The sequence below is a fragment of the Mesoplodon mirus genome (assembly GCF_964341445.2).
Source record: "Mesoplodon mirus genome assembly, chromosome: 7".
Classification (NCBI taxonomy): Eukaryota; Metazoa; Chordata; class Mammalia; order Artiodactyla; family Ziphiidae; genus Mesoplodon; species Mesoplodon mirus.
In genome coordinates, this window is record NC_138983.1 from 3,497,514 (window position 1) to 3,512,378 (window position 14,865).

The following is a 14,865-nucleotide window of genomic DNA, read 5'->3' on the forward strand; positions in this document are numbered from 1 at the left end:
ATCGCCCCACCCCACGAGCTAAGGGCAGGTGGGCCCGCGGGTGGCGGGTCCATCCTCACCGAACCCTCCGTGGAGGTGAGTCAAGGGGGTGACCAACCAGTCCCACGCAAGAGGGCATCAAGAGTACGCTGTTGACAGCCACCTGAGCCGCGACCCCAGGTCCCAACATCCACCACCAACAGCGACTTCAACCAGCGTTTCCGACCAGGGTCCACCTAAGGGCACCCTCGTGGGTCAGGAAAGGCAGACGCACACGAAGAGCCCCAGGGAGAGCCGGTGGTCAGGCCTCGGCTTCCCACAGAGGGTGACAGAGGGGTGCGGCAGGCCGGGAGCGCTACTCCAGAGGCCACAGGGCGGGGCTCCACCTGGGCCGGGCACCGGGCGCCACTCCAGGGCTCAACAAGGGAGTGACGGACTCCTACTGGCAATTGCCCGTGGAGGCGAGGGGAACAGATTGGAGGGTGAGGGGCCACACGGTGTTGCGGGGTCGCGCGGAGCCACTCAGCGGTCAGGGGGTCACCCCGAGCAGGTCACTGCAGGGACACTGCACACGGCCACCAGCAACGCCCTAACCTCCTATCTTCCGGCAGCAGCCCCTCCGCCCACGCCCACCCCTCCCGTCACGTGGTTGGGCAGGGCTCCCTGCCCCCCCAGGACAACGTGTCATTCTAGCCTTCTCAAAGGACCAACTGCTAGCGACGGGCCCAGCAGCGGGCCCCGATGCGCGGGTGCACAGGGGCCCCTGTCCACGGGATTACAGACTCTAGGACCGCACCCGCCATACCTATCACACCCGCCAGGCAGAGGGGTGAGCCTACGGAGCACCCCGAGGCCCAGGCCCACCCACGGTGCTCCCGCACCCTCAGCCCCTTTAGGCCTCAGCCGAGCTGAGCCAGTTTCAGTCCCTTGTGACTCAGTGAGCTCTAAGTGGTGACGTCCAGGTGAGGGAAGACAAGTGAGTGAAAGGGACAGCGGGACACAGGGGACTCGGGCTGGGCCGGCTGAGGATGGCAGGGGCCGAGCTGCTCTGGGAGGGGGGCCCGCAGAGCCTGTGGAGACCCGGCCATGGGGAGGGGGGCAGGTGGCTCGGTGACCCAGGGGTCAAAGAAGCAGGTCCCGGGGGCTGAAGACTGAGGAGGAAGGGCCGAGGACAGAGTCTCGGGAGAGGCCAGGGGAGGGGAGCCGAGGGGCGGCGGCCGGGCGGGGACGAGGGTCCTGGAAGGGAGTGTGGTCCCAGTCGAGGGCAGCAGGGAGTGGGTGAGGGAAAGACCCGCACCGGCTGACCCTTGGAGGCTGACTCAGGAGAGTGCAGTGGGGCCCGCGGGCGGGTGAGAAGGCCGGCGGGGAAGCCGAGGCGGCGAGAGGCCCCGCGCTCAGGAGGGCTGCCCTCCGGGCACCGGGCAGCGCAGGGAGGGACCCCGCCCACGGGGCGCTGAGCTGGGAAGGGTGTCTCCGGGGCGTCAGGGACTCACGGGCAAAGTGGATAAAAGCACCAACCTCGTAGACGGGGCTCGAAGGCGGCCTCTCCTGGGCCAGCTGGGGCGTGGGCGACGCGGGGGGCGTGGGCTTCTGGGCCCGGGCTTGCTCCTGGAATGCAGAGACAGCGGCAGTCAGTGCGTCACCAGGCCTCCCCGCGGTCGCGCCCGAGCGTGAAGCGCGCTCGCTGCCGCTGCCGGAGGAAGGAGAGGCAACACGGAGCAGAGGTGGGGCGCCAGAGATGTCCAGGGCGCGTCTGCTCTGCAGCCAAGGTCACGCGGTCAAGTCTTCTCAAGACACGGCCCCGGTGGCCCACAAAGTCCTGCCCCCAGGGCTGACGGAACCAGCCGGAGGCGGCAGTGCCCCCCGCACACCTGATCCGGACGCTGCCACCTGGGCTCCGAGCTGATGCTGTAACGGATTGAGACCGCCGGGGACCTTCTAACGGAGTGAAGGGATTTTGCACATAGCACGGACGTGAATCTTGGGGAGGCCAGAGGATGGACAGCGGTGGACAGATGCTGACGTCCCAACCCCCAAGGTCCTGTGAATGTATGACCTTAAAGGGCAAGAGGCTGCAGCCGTGACCAAGGTAAGGACCCGAGACAGGAGGTGACCCTGGATTACCCGGGTGGGCCCGGTGTCATCACAGGTCCTTACAAGCGGGAGACAAACAGTGAAAGCAGAGCTTGGAAGGGGCCACAAGCCAAGGCGGGGGCGGGTTTGAGAGGTGGGGGGCGGGCTCTAGAAGCTGAAAAAGGCAAGGATGCGATCCCCCTCTGCGGCCTCCAGAAGGAAGCAGCCCCGTCACCCCTCCCAGGCCTTCCGGCCTCCAGCCTCTGAGGTGGTAACCGTGCGCCGTCCTAAGCCATGGCGCGCGGCCCCGGGAAACCAGTGCCTGTGAGGTGGACTTTCTCCACGCCACCGATCAGGAACCTGACGGCCTGGGGAGGGAAGTCGCTCCCCCAGGGACACGACAGCCATCAGCCTAACGCGCGTCAGCGGCGCTGCCCTGTGGAAACCAACCCCTCCGGAGACCACGCAGCTCTGGACCCCAGTGTGGCTTTGCCTGACCCGCACCAGCAGGAGGGTCACGAGTCCTCACGGCGCTGGCAGCTCGCCCACGAGTTAAATCCCCGAGGCAGCATGATTCCCCGAAGGGGCCGGGCCTAGGCCAGGCTGAGCGTGGGCTTCTGGAGACCCGGGCCTGCCGCCCACCATGCAGCGGCACGAGGACCCGTGACAGCCCCCCTCCACCCCGCCACACCCCGATCTGGCGAACAGAGACGTTCCTTCTCGGGGGCACCCTTGCTCCCGGGAATGTGTGGGTCGAGCAAGTGTGGCCGCCCCGCCTGCCAGAGGGAGCACTCGGCCACGTGCGGGCCGTGTCCTGCCCCAGGAGAGCGCCTCACAACCCAGAGGGCTCTGGCGCGAGCGGTACCGTGCCCATCGATGGGAGTCACTCAGGGGACAGGCGGGCGGGGAGAGGCTGGCAGGGGCTGGACACAGCGAGGGACAACACGGCGGAAGGGACGGCGAGAGAACCTCAAAGGCAGAGGGGCTGGACAACGGCGACCGAGAGCCTCCTTCTTCTCAAGCCCTCCAACCCTTCTGCAGCTTTCAGACTGCAGGGGTCCAACTCCGAGCCATAAAACGAGGAAGGCGTTACGTGAAAACGAGACCAAGTTATCGGAAAAAATGCCTCCTAGTGTGCATGTGTGTGTGTCTGCAACAAAGAAAAACTTACAAGCGCCTAACTAAAAACTTAAAGGAGAGAAAGCTTTAAAGTTTCTGGCAATTAAGGAACGGTATGTGGTAATTATACACGTTTGCTATCATCCCGACTTCACCACATGTGATAAAAACGTGTTATCAGGGCTTATTTAATTCCCGGCTCCAGCGCCCAGCGTTTCCTGACCGTTGCATGTTAACTACCTCAACCGCCCACTCTCCCTTGATGGGCTCTTCAGAGCCCTAACCACTGATTTGAGGAGGAAATGTCCTTAGGTTTAAATAGAGCTTTACAATCTATAAAACAACACACACGTTATTTCAGATTCGACTTCCTAGCCACCCGAGTTGTGGCGATCCCACACCCGTTTCACGGGCAAGAACGTGGGCCGCGGGACGGTGGCTGCTTTGCATCAGGCCGCCCGGTTGGCAGGTGACGGAGTGGGACCCGGGCCATCAGATATCAGTCCATCTACAAGAGTTTTAGGAAGGAGTCCGCATCCTCCTGCTCACCCCTCACAGCTCCCACTTCCACCTTCTCCAGTGCAAAGACAGTTTGTGAAGAATCACAAAAACACCTGCAGACCCGAGCTCCAGAAGCAAGAGCTACAAGAGCCAGCAGACAGCCTTCTTCACAGGGATGCCTTCTGTGTCCTCAACCTGCCACCCAAGGGGACAGCGGGTTCCTGAGGGTGACGGGTGGGAACAGACTGCGGGGGAGACGTGTGGACGGGGGCTGGACCAAGGGCATGGGTGCCGCCAGCCTGACGGGGGAGGACAGGCCCGCAGTCGCCCAGCGCTGGAGCAGCACGGCTGGAGCCGGGGCGGGTCGACTGCTCGTGTCTGGTGGCAAGAGACTGGATCGTCTGTGTGGCTGAAAGCTAAGTTCCTGAGAGCACAGCCTCCGGCGCGAGTTCAAAATGCTTTCTACTGATAACCTCCTGCAGCAGACGCAGGAACGAGCCAGACACGCGGCCCTGAGCACGCCAAGGGGGGCCCGGGCGCCACCCGCACTCACGTCTGGCTGCCTGCGCGCCGCCTCCTGTTCCCGCTGCTGCTTCGCCATCCTCTGCGCCCGCTCCGCCTCTGCCTCCGCCTTCCGCCTGTCCTCGTGCTCCTTCTCCCTCGCCAGGTTTTCAAAGTTAGCTCTGATGTTACTGGTTTTGCTGCTCACTACAGAGGAAGGAGAGATTTACTCAGGGCACCACCATCTCCCCCGGACCGGGCCTGCGCCAGGGCGGCCTGTCCCTCGGGAGGCGATGCGCCCCCTCGGCTGCCGGCTCAGCCCCCACCAGGAACGGCCTTCACCGTCGCGTGTGCTGCACCCACAGCGGGAAGACGGCACAGCCCTGCGTCTGGAACGCTCTTACGTTCTGAACACCACTGTATTCTTTACCACCAGACACTCACAATGAAAAAAAATCCCCCTAAGGATGCCCTTGATAAAACAGTAAAAAGTACTGATTGTGAGTAGATCTCAACCCTTTTAACATTTCGTGTGACAAAATGGGAGGGCAGAGCCCACTGCGACTGCCCCTGTGGATGTGCCGTAGGGCCTCCAGGGAAAACACGTGCTACTATCTGAGATGCAGGCCGAACTGATTTTTCCTGGAACATCATTTTCCCTGAAATGACAATGGACAAACTACGGTTACGCCATTTGGGTACGTGCCAGCCCCTTTCTCCGAAAGGAACGAGCTAAGCCTATCCTGTTAAAAAACAACTACAGTATTTGCTGTCAGTGGGAAAACTCAAGCTTTCAAGCAAAATCAGAATTTTGGAAAATCCGTGTCCACTGCCACGAGTATGACAATTTCCTGGTTTTACCCAGAGACTCCGCGACGAGGTTGATACTATTACCGAACGTGACCTGGGGGGCGCTGTATAGTGAAAGGTGCCAGTGTGTGGAACATCAGCGTGACTCGGTGATTAATACTCTCCAGTGACCCTGACGCGATGTCACAAAGTCTTGCTGCGCAAGAGAGACCAACCTTTAAGAAAAACACTGGACGGCTGCCTGCTGGACTGGGGTACAGAGAACACGACCGCAAACAGCCAGTAAAATACTCTTCCCTTTTCCCACTGCTTATCCGGGGAGTCCAGATTTTCTTCACCCGCCTAACGTGTCACGAGAGACTGAAGGAGTGAGAAGCAGCTAAGAGAGCTCAGCTGGCCGACACGGAGGAGATTCCACAGAAACGTAACACAATGCTACCCTGGAACCTAGCCAATATCGTACAATAACTGTAAACGGAGGATAATCTCTAAAACTTTTGAATCACTAGGTTGTACATCTGAAACTAATATTGTAAATCAACTAACTATACCTTAATTTAAAGAAATGCTACTCTTCTGCACTTTCTGGTTTTGAAAATGTAGTTATTTTTTTCATAAAAAGTATTATGCTAATATGTGAGTTTCACTACTTTTAAATGTTTAAGTAATAAAATGGTAAATTCTTCTCGTCTCTGTTTTAATTCTAACACAGTAAAAATCAGAAAACATAACCCACATAAACAAAAGTTCTTTGGGGCCTCAGCAATTTCTGCCAGTGTCCTGACACCAGAGTGTGTGTGGACTGCTGACCCACAGAGCGTCCACAGGAAATAAATGGTGATCTCCACGTGCTGCGTTTAACTGACCACTTCCATCACGTGTAATCATTCCCCCAACTAAACGATATTCTCTTAGGCTGGCCCATGTTTAACGGTTCCCCAGCAGACACTAGGACCACAGGAGGCCTACGCACACAGCAGGCACCAGAAGGGCAGGTTGCGGGCAGCCTGGTCCTCACCCGCGAGTGAGGAAGGAGAGGGCTGCCTTAACTCATGCAGACGCGGTGACATGCTGCTCAGACACGCCACGGCCGGGGGAGCGGCAGGTACCACAGGGACCTCCCAGGGCCTGGGCCCCGGCAGTGAGCAGGGCCCTTGAGGACGTGCAGTTAACCTAGCTCTGCTTTGGGAAGCACCCCCCAAAACAGATCCCCGCCGCCAGAGAGCTGCAACGCCCGTCTGAAAGGTGAAAGGTGCCTCTGAACCTCTGCAGGAACAAGCAGCATCGAACAGGTAATCAGCTGCCGTCCCCAAAATACACAGACCAACTACGGTCTCCGTTAACGCTTCATCTGCTCCTGCCGACTCTCCTTTCCCCCTGAGCACTGTCCTGGGGACACCACACAGTGTGGAACTTCTCCCGGGAAAAACCACGGTGCTGCCAGGGGGTCTGCTAGGACTTACCTGCTTCGACAGGGACAGTCTTCTGGTAAGTGGAGGCCACCGTGGCAACGTCCTCAAAGGTGGAAGCGTTCTACCAAGACAGGAAAGGGGAGATCAGGAACGTAGTTTTCTTTCTTCCTTCCCTCTCCCTGCACAAAGGCCTGCCCCAGATCTTCCAAAAGAACCAACCAGAGAGCCCAAAGATTTCATATCCACCCGTTCTGCACATTAACAGAGGCGTGAAAAGTGTGTTGATAACACATTGGCTGGTGACCATACGGGTCAGCGTCAGAGAAGAAACACACCTATGGGAGGATGAATGGGCAGGGCCAGGCTGTTTAGGGCAGTGAGAAACTACTGTGTAGGCATCGACAGTGGTAGATACGAGCCACTACACGCCTGTGCAAACCCACAGAATGTACGATCCCAGGAGAGAACCCTAAAGCCGACCTCAGCGTTGGGTGCCTACAATGTAGGCTCAACGCAGGTTCACAGATCGATCGTAACAGATGGACCACTGGATGGGGGAGGGGAGGTAGGGAGTATACGGGAAATCTCTGCACCTTCCTCTCCGATTTGAGCAAACTGCTCAAAAAAGCAGAAAAACCAAAAACCCTACCACATGCCTCCATTTCACAACCATAGGCCAAGCACGTGTTCCTCCCAAGCTCTCGCCACAGACAGAATTTGCAGGGGAGCCCAGAAGCCTCTGCTGCGCTGGGAAAGGACCCTGGGACGTACAAAGGCCCCCCAATCGTCCAACTCTCCCAGTAAGCGCGACTCTAGTTTGGTTCTGCAGGGACCCAACTCTGTGAGACTAAAAGGACAGCGACAACCGTCCACATAAAGGTTGACACGGGCGTGGACTGACAGCTCAGGGAAGCACTGGCCGCCGGGCACAAACGCTTCCCAGGGAAACACGCCGGGGGCTCAGGACGGTCACTGCTTTCCTGACACAGGAACTGGAAGAAAGGACGCGCAGAAGGAAGCCTGCCCTGCGGCCTGGGCAGGGAAGGGGTCAGCGCCCCCCCAGTTCCTGGGCCATGGCTCCTGCACACCCGCTGCCCGTCCCGTCCAGCCAACCCTCCAGCACAATGCTCAGAGCCGCCTCTCTGCCTTCGCCCACAGGCTTCCGACAAACACCACGACCCCAAGCCTCTCGTTTCCAGCTGTGGGGTCCCCACCACACCGCACCCCCATCACCAAGACCCGCCCACCGACTACAGCCTTCCCCTCTCCCGCTGGCCACCCTCTTCCACCTGGACCCAGCTCCCCGCTCCCCACCGTCCAGCCTGACCAACTCAAGGTCTTGGCCTCTCCTGGGGCTCACCTGCCCGGAACCTCTCAGCTGCTTCCACCACTCACGGGGACTACGTGAGACCTGAGTTCCTGCGCCACCCATCCCCAGGGATGATCTCATGCTGCCGCCAAGGCTGAGACCTGGGCAGGTGCCTCACCCTTCTAAGCCCCAGGCTTCCCAAGCGCACAGCACAGACCACCAGCTGGCCACAGGGGCACCCCATGCCCCCCCCCATGCCCCAGGGTCTCCCTGCACCTCCCCGTCTATGGCCTGGGCTCCTCCCACCTTAAAACAGAACCATCCCCTCGGCTGACCAGTGCCCAGCTCTCCCCGATCATGGCCCAAACGTGCCAACGCCACGGCTCCCTCCCTCCCAGCCCAGACCCCTGCCAGACGCCAAGCGCCACCACCTGGCTTGCCCAGACAGGACGTCCCCAGCAACGCGTCCCCAGCAACGCCTCGGGGCAGAGATGGCCCCTCCCACCACCACCACCCCACAACTCTCCACCCTCAGACCAGCACCAGTGGACCCTGTGGGCTCCCCGCACCTCGCCAGGTGCCCTGCCCAGTCTCCTCTGACCAGCCTGCCCGCTGCATGGCCTGTGGCCCCCTCACCGTTCTGCAGGCTCCCCAACTCCATCTCTGTCTGCAGGCACCCCCCCTACGCCCTCCATCCGAACTACCTGAGCCGCCTGGCAGCCCAACCAGACGTGCCCACGGGGAACTCATCCCACCCGGCCCTGCCCCTCCCCCCGAGTTCCTGAGCTCAGCAGACGGCCCCACCATCCACCCGGGAGGCCCTCCCCCTCACCCCTTAGACGAAGGGGCTTCGGCACCCACGCTGGCTCAAGGAAGCATCTCTCTCCCTCCGCTGCCATCCCCAGGCCGAGCCAGAAGCACCAATCAAAGCGCTGAAGCCGCCTCCTAACCGGGGCCACAGCCTTGCGGCTTCCCCCGCGATCCACTCTCCACCCCGAGGCAGGGGGGCTGCTCGGTGCACGTCCTATTCACGTCATTTGCCTGTCAAACCCTCACAGGGCCGCTCAGAACCCATCTGACGAAACACAAAACCTCACCGGGGGTCCGCAGGGCTCCCTGAAGTGGGTGGTGACCAGCCACTTGCCACCGGCCCCCCTGCAGCGGGCCCCGCCTGGCTTCTCTCAGACCTTCTATATCTGCGACGACACCTACCCCAGGCCCGCAAGGTCCTCGGTGTCCCCATCCCCACGCCCACACACACACTGGCCCCGTCCTCCCTGGCGAGCTCCCACCACCCGCAAAGCCGAGCTCAGACTCTCACCCCTCAGGACACTCCTGGCCCCGCGGCCAGAGCTCTGTGCCCTGCCGCTCGCTCCCAGGGCCCACACGCGGTCACGTGACGGGGTCCCCCGAGGGGTCAGCTGGGAGCGTGATGGACAGGGAACTCCACGGGGACCAGCCCTGGCGCCCAGACGCCCGACCGGGCACGGTGGCCTCAACCTCGGTCCGGCTGAACCGACGGGAGACAGGCCACGCCCGGTCCCCAGCGAGGAACGCTCCACGCGCGGCTCGTGGGTCTGCTCCTCTGACGCGGTTGGAATTTGGACCAGAAACCCAATCACCTGACGTGCTGAGACTCTGAAACCAAGCAGGAGGGACCAGCTGGACAAGGGCACCCCAGGGAGAGGCGAGCGTGGAGCCGCGCGGCCGTGTCGCCCTGCCTCTGGCTCGGGGCGGACGCCGTGGGGTCTCCCTGCAGCGACGTGCACCTTCCAGATCCGCCTTCCCCAAGAGGGCAGGCCCCACGACGCGGCCAGCGTGACCGAAGAGCTCGGTTTCCAGCTGGGTTCACCACCACGTACAGTCACAGCCACGTGTCCGGGAGGCGCTCGCGACGGCGGCCCAGCGCTGCGCCTGCCTGGCCGGGGACCCCACCCCACCCTAAAAGGTGACAGGGACAGCAACGGCCTCACAGCGTGGCCTCGAGGGGTCCAGGAGAGGACACCCGTGACACCGGAGACGAAGCCCGGCACGCGTGTCAGCTACTGGCGCCGCCGCGGTGATGACACACGCCTGCCTGAAACGTTCGCGCTCTGCAAACACGCGCCAGGCGCCCACCAGAGACCAGGGACCACCCAGGGAACAGGCCTCGGCCCGCCAAGGGCGTCAGACGCCCGACCCTCTCAGCGGACAACACTGAGCCCCGGCCGGGAAGCACTCACCTTATCCATCCGGTCCTTCTGCACCCCGTACTTCCCGCCGAAGCCTCTGGAGTAGTCTGCAATGTGACAGCACGGCACTCAGTCCCGGGCTGAGGTCCGCCAGCTGCCGGCAGCAGGCGCATGCAAAGAGGTCCAGAAAGAGCCCGAGAAAATGCACCCAGGGCAACAGAACGAGAACGTGGAACGATGAGCCTTTGCTTGCAAGGCGAGTCGGGCTTCTACCCGTGGTGCTCGGTAGCAAGCAGGTGAGAGGCAGGAAAGAGGTGTGGCATGCGCCCCGCGTGCTCCCGGGGGACAGGGGTGCGGGTGGCAGGCAGGGCGCCACCGCCAAGCACAGCCTCTGCTCTGCGCTCCTGCTCTACTGGTGCGAAAAGGGAGCCCAAGTGCGGGGAGTCTCTTGTTTTACTCATGGTTTTCCTCTGGCCTTTTTAAAAGAGAAAAGGTTTCCCGGAACTCCTACCAGCCAAATACTTAGGTTGCAGCAACACGGGTCTACGTGACAGTCACACTGCCGTGCAGTACCAACGCCACGTCCATGCGGTCCGCCGGGTCAGCCCGAGGTGGTTCTCTCCCTGAACACTGGGGCTGAGCGCCTAAACCCGGCCCCATAAAATGAGGACACGACTCTTTGCCAACTGTGTGTCCCGGTTCTAATGACCAAGCCTGAATTTTGACAGACATTAGATAACTGCTCTGAGCAAAACCACGTTTGCCATCTGGACTCCCAATATATGCACCCAGAAACCTCCTGTCGAGTTCCAGCTTTGCGCACGTACTGTCTGGTTCTGTGTGAAGGAGTCACACGTAGATGGTGTCATCAAAAAAAACTAGCAAAAACCAAAAAAACACCACCACAAAGGAGACACAGAAACCACGTGGACACGCCTGCCCCACGCCCCTGGTCCAAGGCCAGTGATCGGGCGGAACCAGACACGTTTCTCCCGGTCTCAGAGGAAGGGAGGCGGCCTACTCAACACTCACAGGAGTCCCGGCAACAGCAAGCGCTGCTGCAGAAGGCCGCCGGGAGACCAGAGACGGCCCACTCCAGGAGCGAGGCACGTCACAGGGTTAGAGTGACCTGCACCTCACGCCACCTTTGACCAGACACACACCCCAACGGTTATGGGAGAGAAAAAGTCAACAGGGAAGAAAGGGTGCGAGTGAATTCCGCTCCAGCACAGCATTGGGCTGGAAGTGCCCAGGTGCCCCTGCAGGTGACAGCGGGTGACTCGGAGGCTGAGCCCTGAAGTCTGTGCTACAAGTGGCGGCGCTGGGCGGGGCTGGGGGGAGCCGGGGAGCAAATGTGCCTTGCTGGGACTCGTGCTTGGCCAGTCTCTCCTTGTAATCAAAGCCCACAGCACAGGGGTCCTGCCTCTCGGACTGAACACCAAATCTGCCTCCGAAACCAGTCTTATAATCTGAAGATCCACAGGTGACAGTGGAGAAAACAACCGAGAGGAAACACACGTTTGGTTAGACTCAAACACGTCGCCTGGAGGAAACAAGGGCTGCGCCGAGCTCGGGGACGACAGAGCCAGCTCCCAGTCTCACCAACAGTCACAAAGGGCTCAAAAGGTTAAAGGACAAACAACGTCTGAACACGCGGCCCAGGCCCGAAAGCAGGTTAGCGACTGTATTTGAGCCGATTTGGAAAAGCCTCTCCGTGCTCCGGGACTCTCTGCGGGGCCCCGCCCATGCTGCAGACAAGAGCCCGCGTCTCTGCTCACTTGAAGAAAGAGACACGTTACACACACGGCCCACCCCACAGCCGCGCGGCAGCCCCGCTCCCCAACGTGCTGGCTGCGAGCCCGGGGCCCCAGCGGCCACGCTCCCAGGGACGGGGCACCTCTCGGGCTGCGACCACAGTGCCACCCCTGTGGCCGCCCGGAGGGGCAGGCAGCAGCCCCTCAGGAACACTGCCGCAGCAGCTGGGGCTTCAGGGCCCAGGCGAGCACAGGCGCCCTGCCCCGCCCAACCGCAGCCCCCCAAGGGGGAAGGGGGAATCACTACGGGCGGAGGGGTCCTTCCAGAGCCGTGGGGACAGAAGACCCCCTCCCCCACTGAAGACAGGACGGCAGTGTGACACAAGTACCGTGAGGCCAGGCACACGTGGACCTGTAAACAGAAAGGAACTTCTCGAAGGGCCTCGCGGGCGAGCAGCCAGCGTGAACGAACCTTTTTGGGATTCGTGCAGATGCAGCTTCTCCTGGTGATCCCAGCCAAGGGCACACTTGTCCTGTCTGTCTGTCTGCACACCGAACTTCCCTCCAAAGCCTTTCACGTAGTCTGCGTGGACAATAAAAGGCCATAATCGAGTATTAATGGGCAGCCTGCGTCAACAGGGAGAAAGCAGGTTTTCCGTGAAGTTCAACGTACACAATTCACTAAACCATCCTTTCTTTCCCCGACCTCTGGTGAAACTTCAGGTGACATTCCTTAAGAGGACCGCCCCGTAGTGTGTCGGGAAAATAACCTCATCTACCATCTCGGCACCGTGGATCAACACCGACGGGACCCCCTACAGGAACCCCCGAGGCATGCAGTGTCACAGCACGGACACGCCATTGGGTCTCACCATGTACACAGACGTGCAACACGCGGCCCCTGCTACAAGCACGCCACTGCCGTGTTCAAGCTAAAAGAGCTCTAAGGACTGCCTTTCTTAGTTAACAGCTCTGTTTTTGGATTTTCTGTTTTAAAGTTAAATGTTTAACAGAAAGAGACATCCACCCTAAGGGTTCCCGGTTACGTTCTGTTTTTCCATCTCTGTTCTGGTTATCACCTATCACGTGAACAGCTGCTAGCTGGACAATAAGGGAAAACAGAAGCCACCTTTCTGGGACTCGTGCTTCTCGGTTCTGCCCTGATACTCAAAGCCGACCGCGCTCTTGTCCACCTTGTCCTTGTCGATGCCGTATTTGCCACCAAAACCTTTGGAGTAATCTGCAAACGAGAAAAGTACTGTTCACAAACCAGCCACAAGGTCAGGGAGCACGCTGTGGATTTTCGCAGTCTTTAAGGAAGTATTTTAATCACTCAATTCAAAAAAACAAACCTCAACTCTCGGAGGCTCACTCCAAGATCACTTACGTAGGAAACATTTAAAAGCATTCTTTGTAACGATGGAACTATGAAGGGCAGCAAACAGAGCAGACGGACAAGTGTGGCGCCCCTCCTTCACCCCAAAAGACAGCGTGAGGTAACAGGTGACATAAAGTTTCTGGATTCAGGATGAGCCACGGGAGCAAGCTCTCGGAGGGGCAGCCCGCCTCCTAACCAAAGCTGGCAGAGCTGTACCGGGGACACCGCCAAAGGAACAGGATAAACACGGACTACCTTCCAGAAACGTCAGTTCAACTCAAAGCTAATGTTTTATTATACTGAGTAGCTATCTTTACACTAAGGCATGACTCCATCACGGACACACTGACGGAGCAGAACGCTCGCAGAGATCAAATCCCTTCCGGGAACGCCTAGGGCTGCTCCCGGCACTTCGGCCTCTGCTCCCCGACTGCCCAGAGGCGTATTTAGTCGTCTTCAAGGACATCTCGGGGAGAAAATCTGGTAAAAATGAACAGGATCCAACAGCGGGTGCTGACTGGCAGCGGGCATACGGGGCAAAGGAGTACAGGGGTGTGCCTAGCAGAGAGAGAAGGCAGAGTTTAAAGGAACCCCATGCAGCAGGCCCAGCGGCCTCAGGGCAGGCAGGCCCCGCCAGGTGTAAGGGAAGCCAGGCCCTCAGCAAACAGGAACCCCTCAGGCCCAACGGCCATCCCCTTGGGGAAATGCCAAGCCCGTGGGGGTTTCCAGTGCTGGCTTTCATTTTTGTTTCTTAAAAAAATCTGGGGTTTTAAAAAATACGTGAGCTCTCAGTTTATACGCTGGCCATTATTCAAATAATTTACATGTGCAGGCCAAACAAAACAAACGATGCAGAACCACCAACAGATGAGGAGCTCTGCAGCGGGGGTTGAATCTTTAAGTCAAGCTCCATAAACACACACCTCAGCGGGCAGAGGGCCGTAACTGATCACTTACATCACAGTGAAGGGAAAGTCAGGATGGCTTCTAAGGACAATCTAGAATGCTCTATCAAAATTTTAAATTCAACGTCTTTTGACCCAGCAACTCCACTGCTAGGAATTTATTCTTTTAAATAATCACTCATGTATATAACAGAATATTCACTGCACTCATTTTTTTTTTTTTTTAATGAATTTACTTATTTTACTTTCGGGTCTTCAGGTTTACTTCGGGTTGGGTCTTTGTTGCTGCGTGTGGGCTTTCTCTAGTTGCGGCGAGCAGGGGCTACTCTTGGTTGCGGTGCGCGGGCTTCTCCTTGCAGTGGCTTCTCTTGTTGCGGATCACGGGCTCTAGGCACGCGGGCTCAGTAGTTGTGTCTCGTGGGCTCTAAAGCGCAGGCTCAGTAGCTGTAGCGCACAGGTTTAGCTGCTCTGTGGCATGTGGGATCTTCCCGGACCAGGGCTCAAACCTGTGTCCCCTGCACTGGCAGGCAGGTTCTTAACCACTCCATCAGGGAAGTCCCTGCAGGCAATTTTTAACATCAAAAATTGGAAATAACGTAAATTCCACATTCCAGAGAGGAACAGTTAAGTGGACCACGGAACAGAGGACTCAGCAGTCATCAAAATTACGACAAACCGCGACTTCCTTGGTGGTCCAGTGGTAAAGAATCTGCCTTACAACGCAGGGGACGTGGGTTCAATCCCTGGTCAGGGAGCTAAGATCCCACATGCTGCGGATCAACTAAGCTCGCGTGCCTCAACTAGAGAGCCCACGTGCCCTGGAGCTTGCGCGCCACATCTAGAGAAGAGAAAACCCGCATGCCACAACTGGAGAGGAGCCCGCACGCCACAACGAAGAGTTCATGTGCCACAACCAAGACCTGGTGCAGCCAAAAATAAACAAAATGGATCAG

General features: G+C 59.1%; 1 protein-coding gene across 2 annotated transcripts in view; it reads right to left on the reverse strand.

Annotated features, from left to right (window-relative positions):
* Positions 1–14,865, reverse strand: part of CTTN (cortactin) — a 32,648-nt gene that overhangs the window by 3,105 nt on the left and 14,678 nt on the right. Inside the window, exons 9-15 of one of the 2 annotated variants that reach the window (XM_082626240.1) lie at positions 12,759–12,869; positions 12,102–12,212; positions 11,234–11,344; positions 9,927–9,982; positions 6,447–6,516; positions 4,226–4,380; positions 1,498–1,587 (exon numbers count right to left, since the gene is read on the reverse strand). In XM_082626240.1, coding sequence (XP_082482366.1) covers positions 1,498–1,587; positions 4,226–4,380; positions 6,447–6,516; positions 9,927–9,982; positions 11,234–11,344; positions 12,102–12,212; positions 12,759–12,869 — 704 coding nt within the window. The remainder of the gene's footprint in view (positions 1–1,497; positions 1,588–4,225; positions 4,381–6,446; positions 6,517–9,926; positions 9,983–11,233; positions 11,345–12,101; positions 12,213–12,758; positions 12,870–14,865) is intronic. The other variant, XM_082626241.1, reaches the window with a different exon arrangement.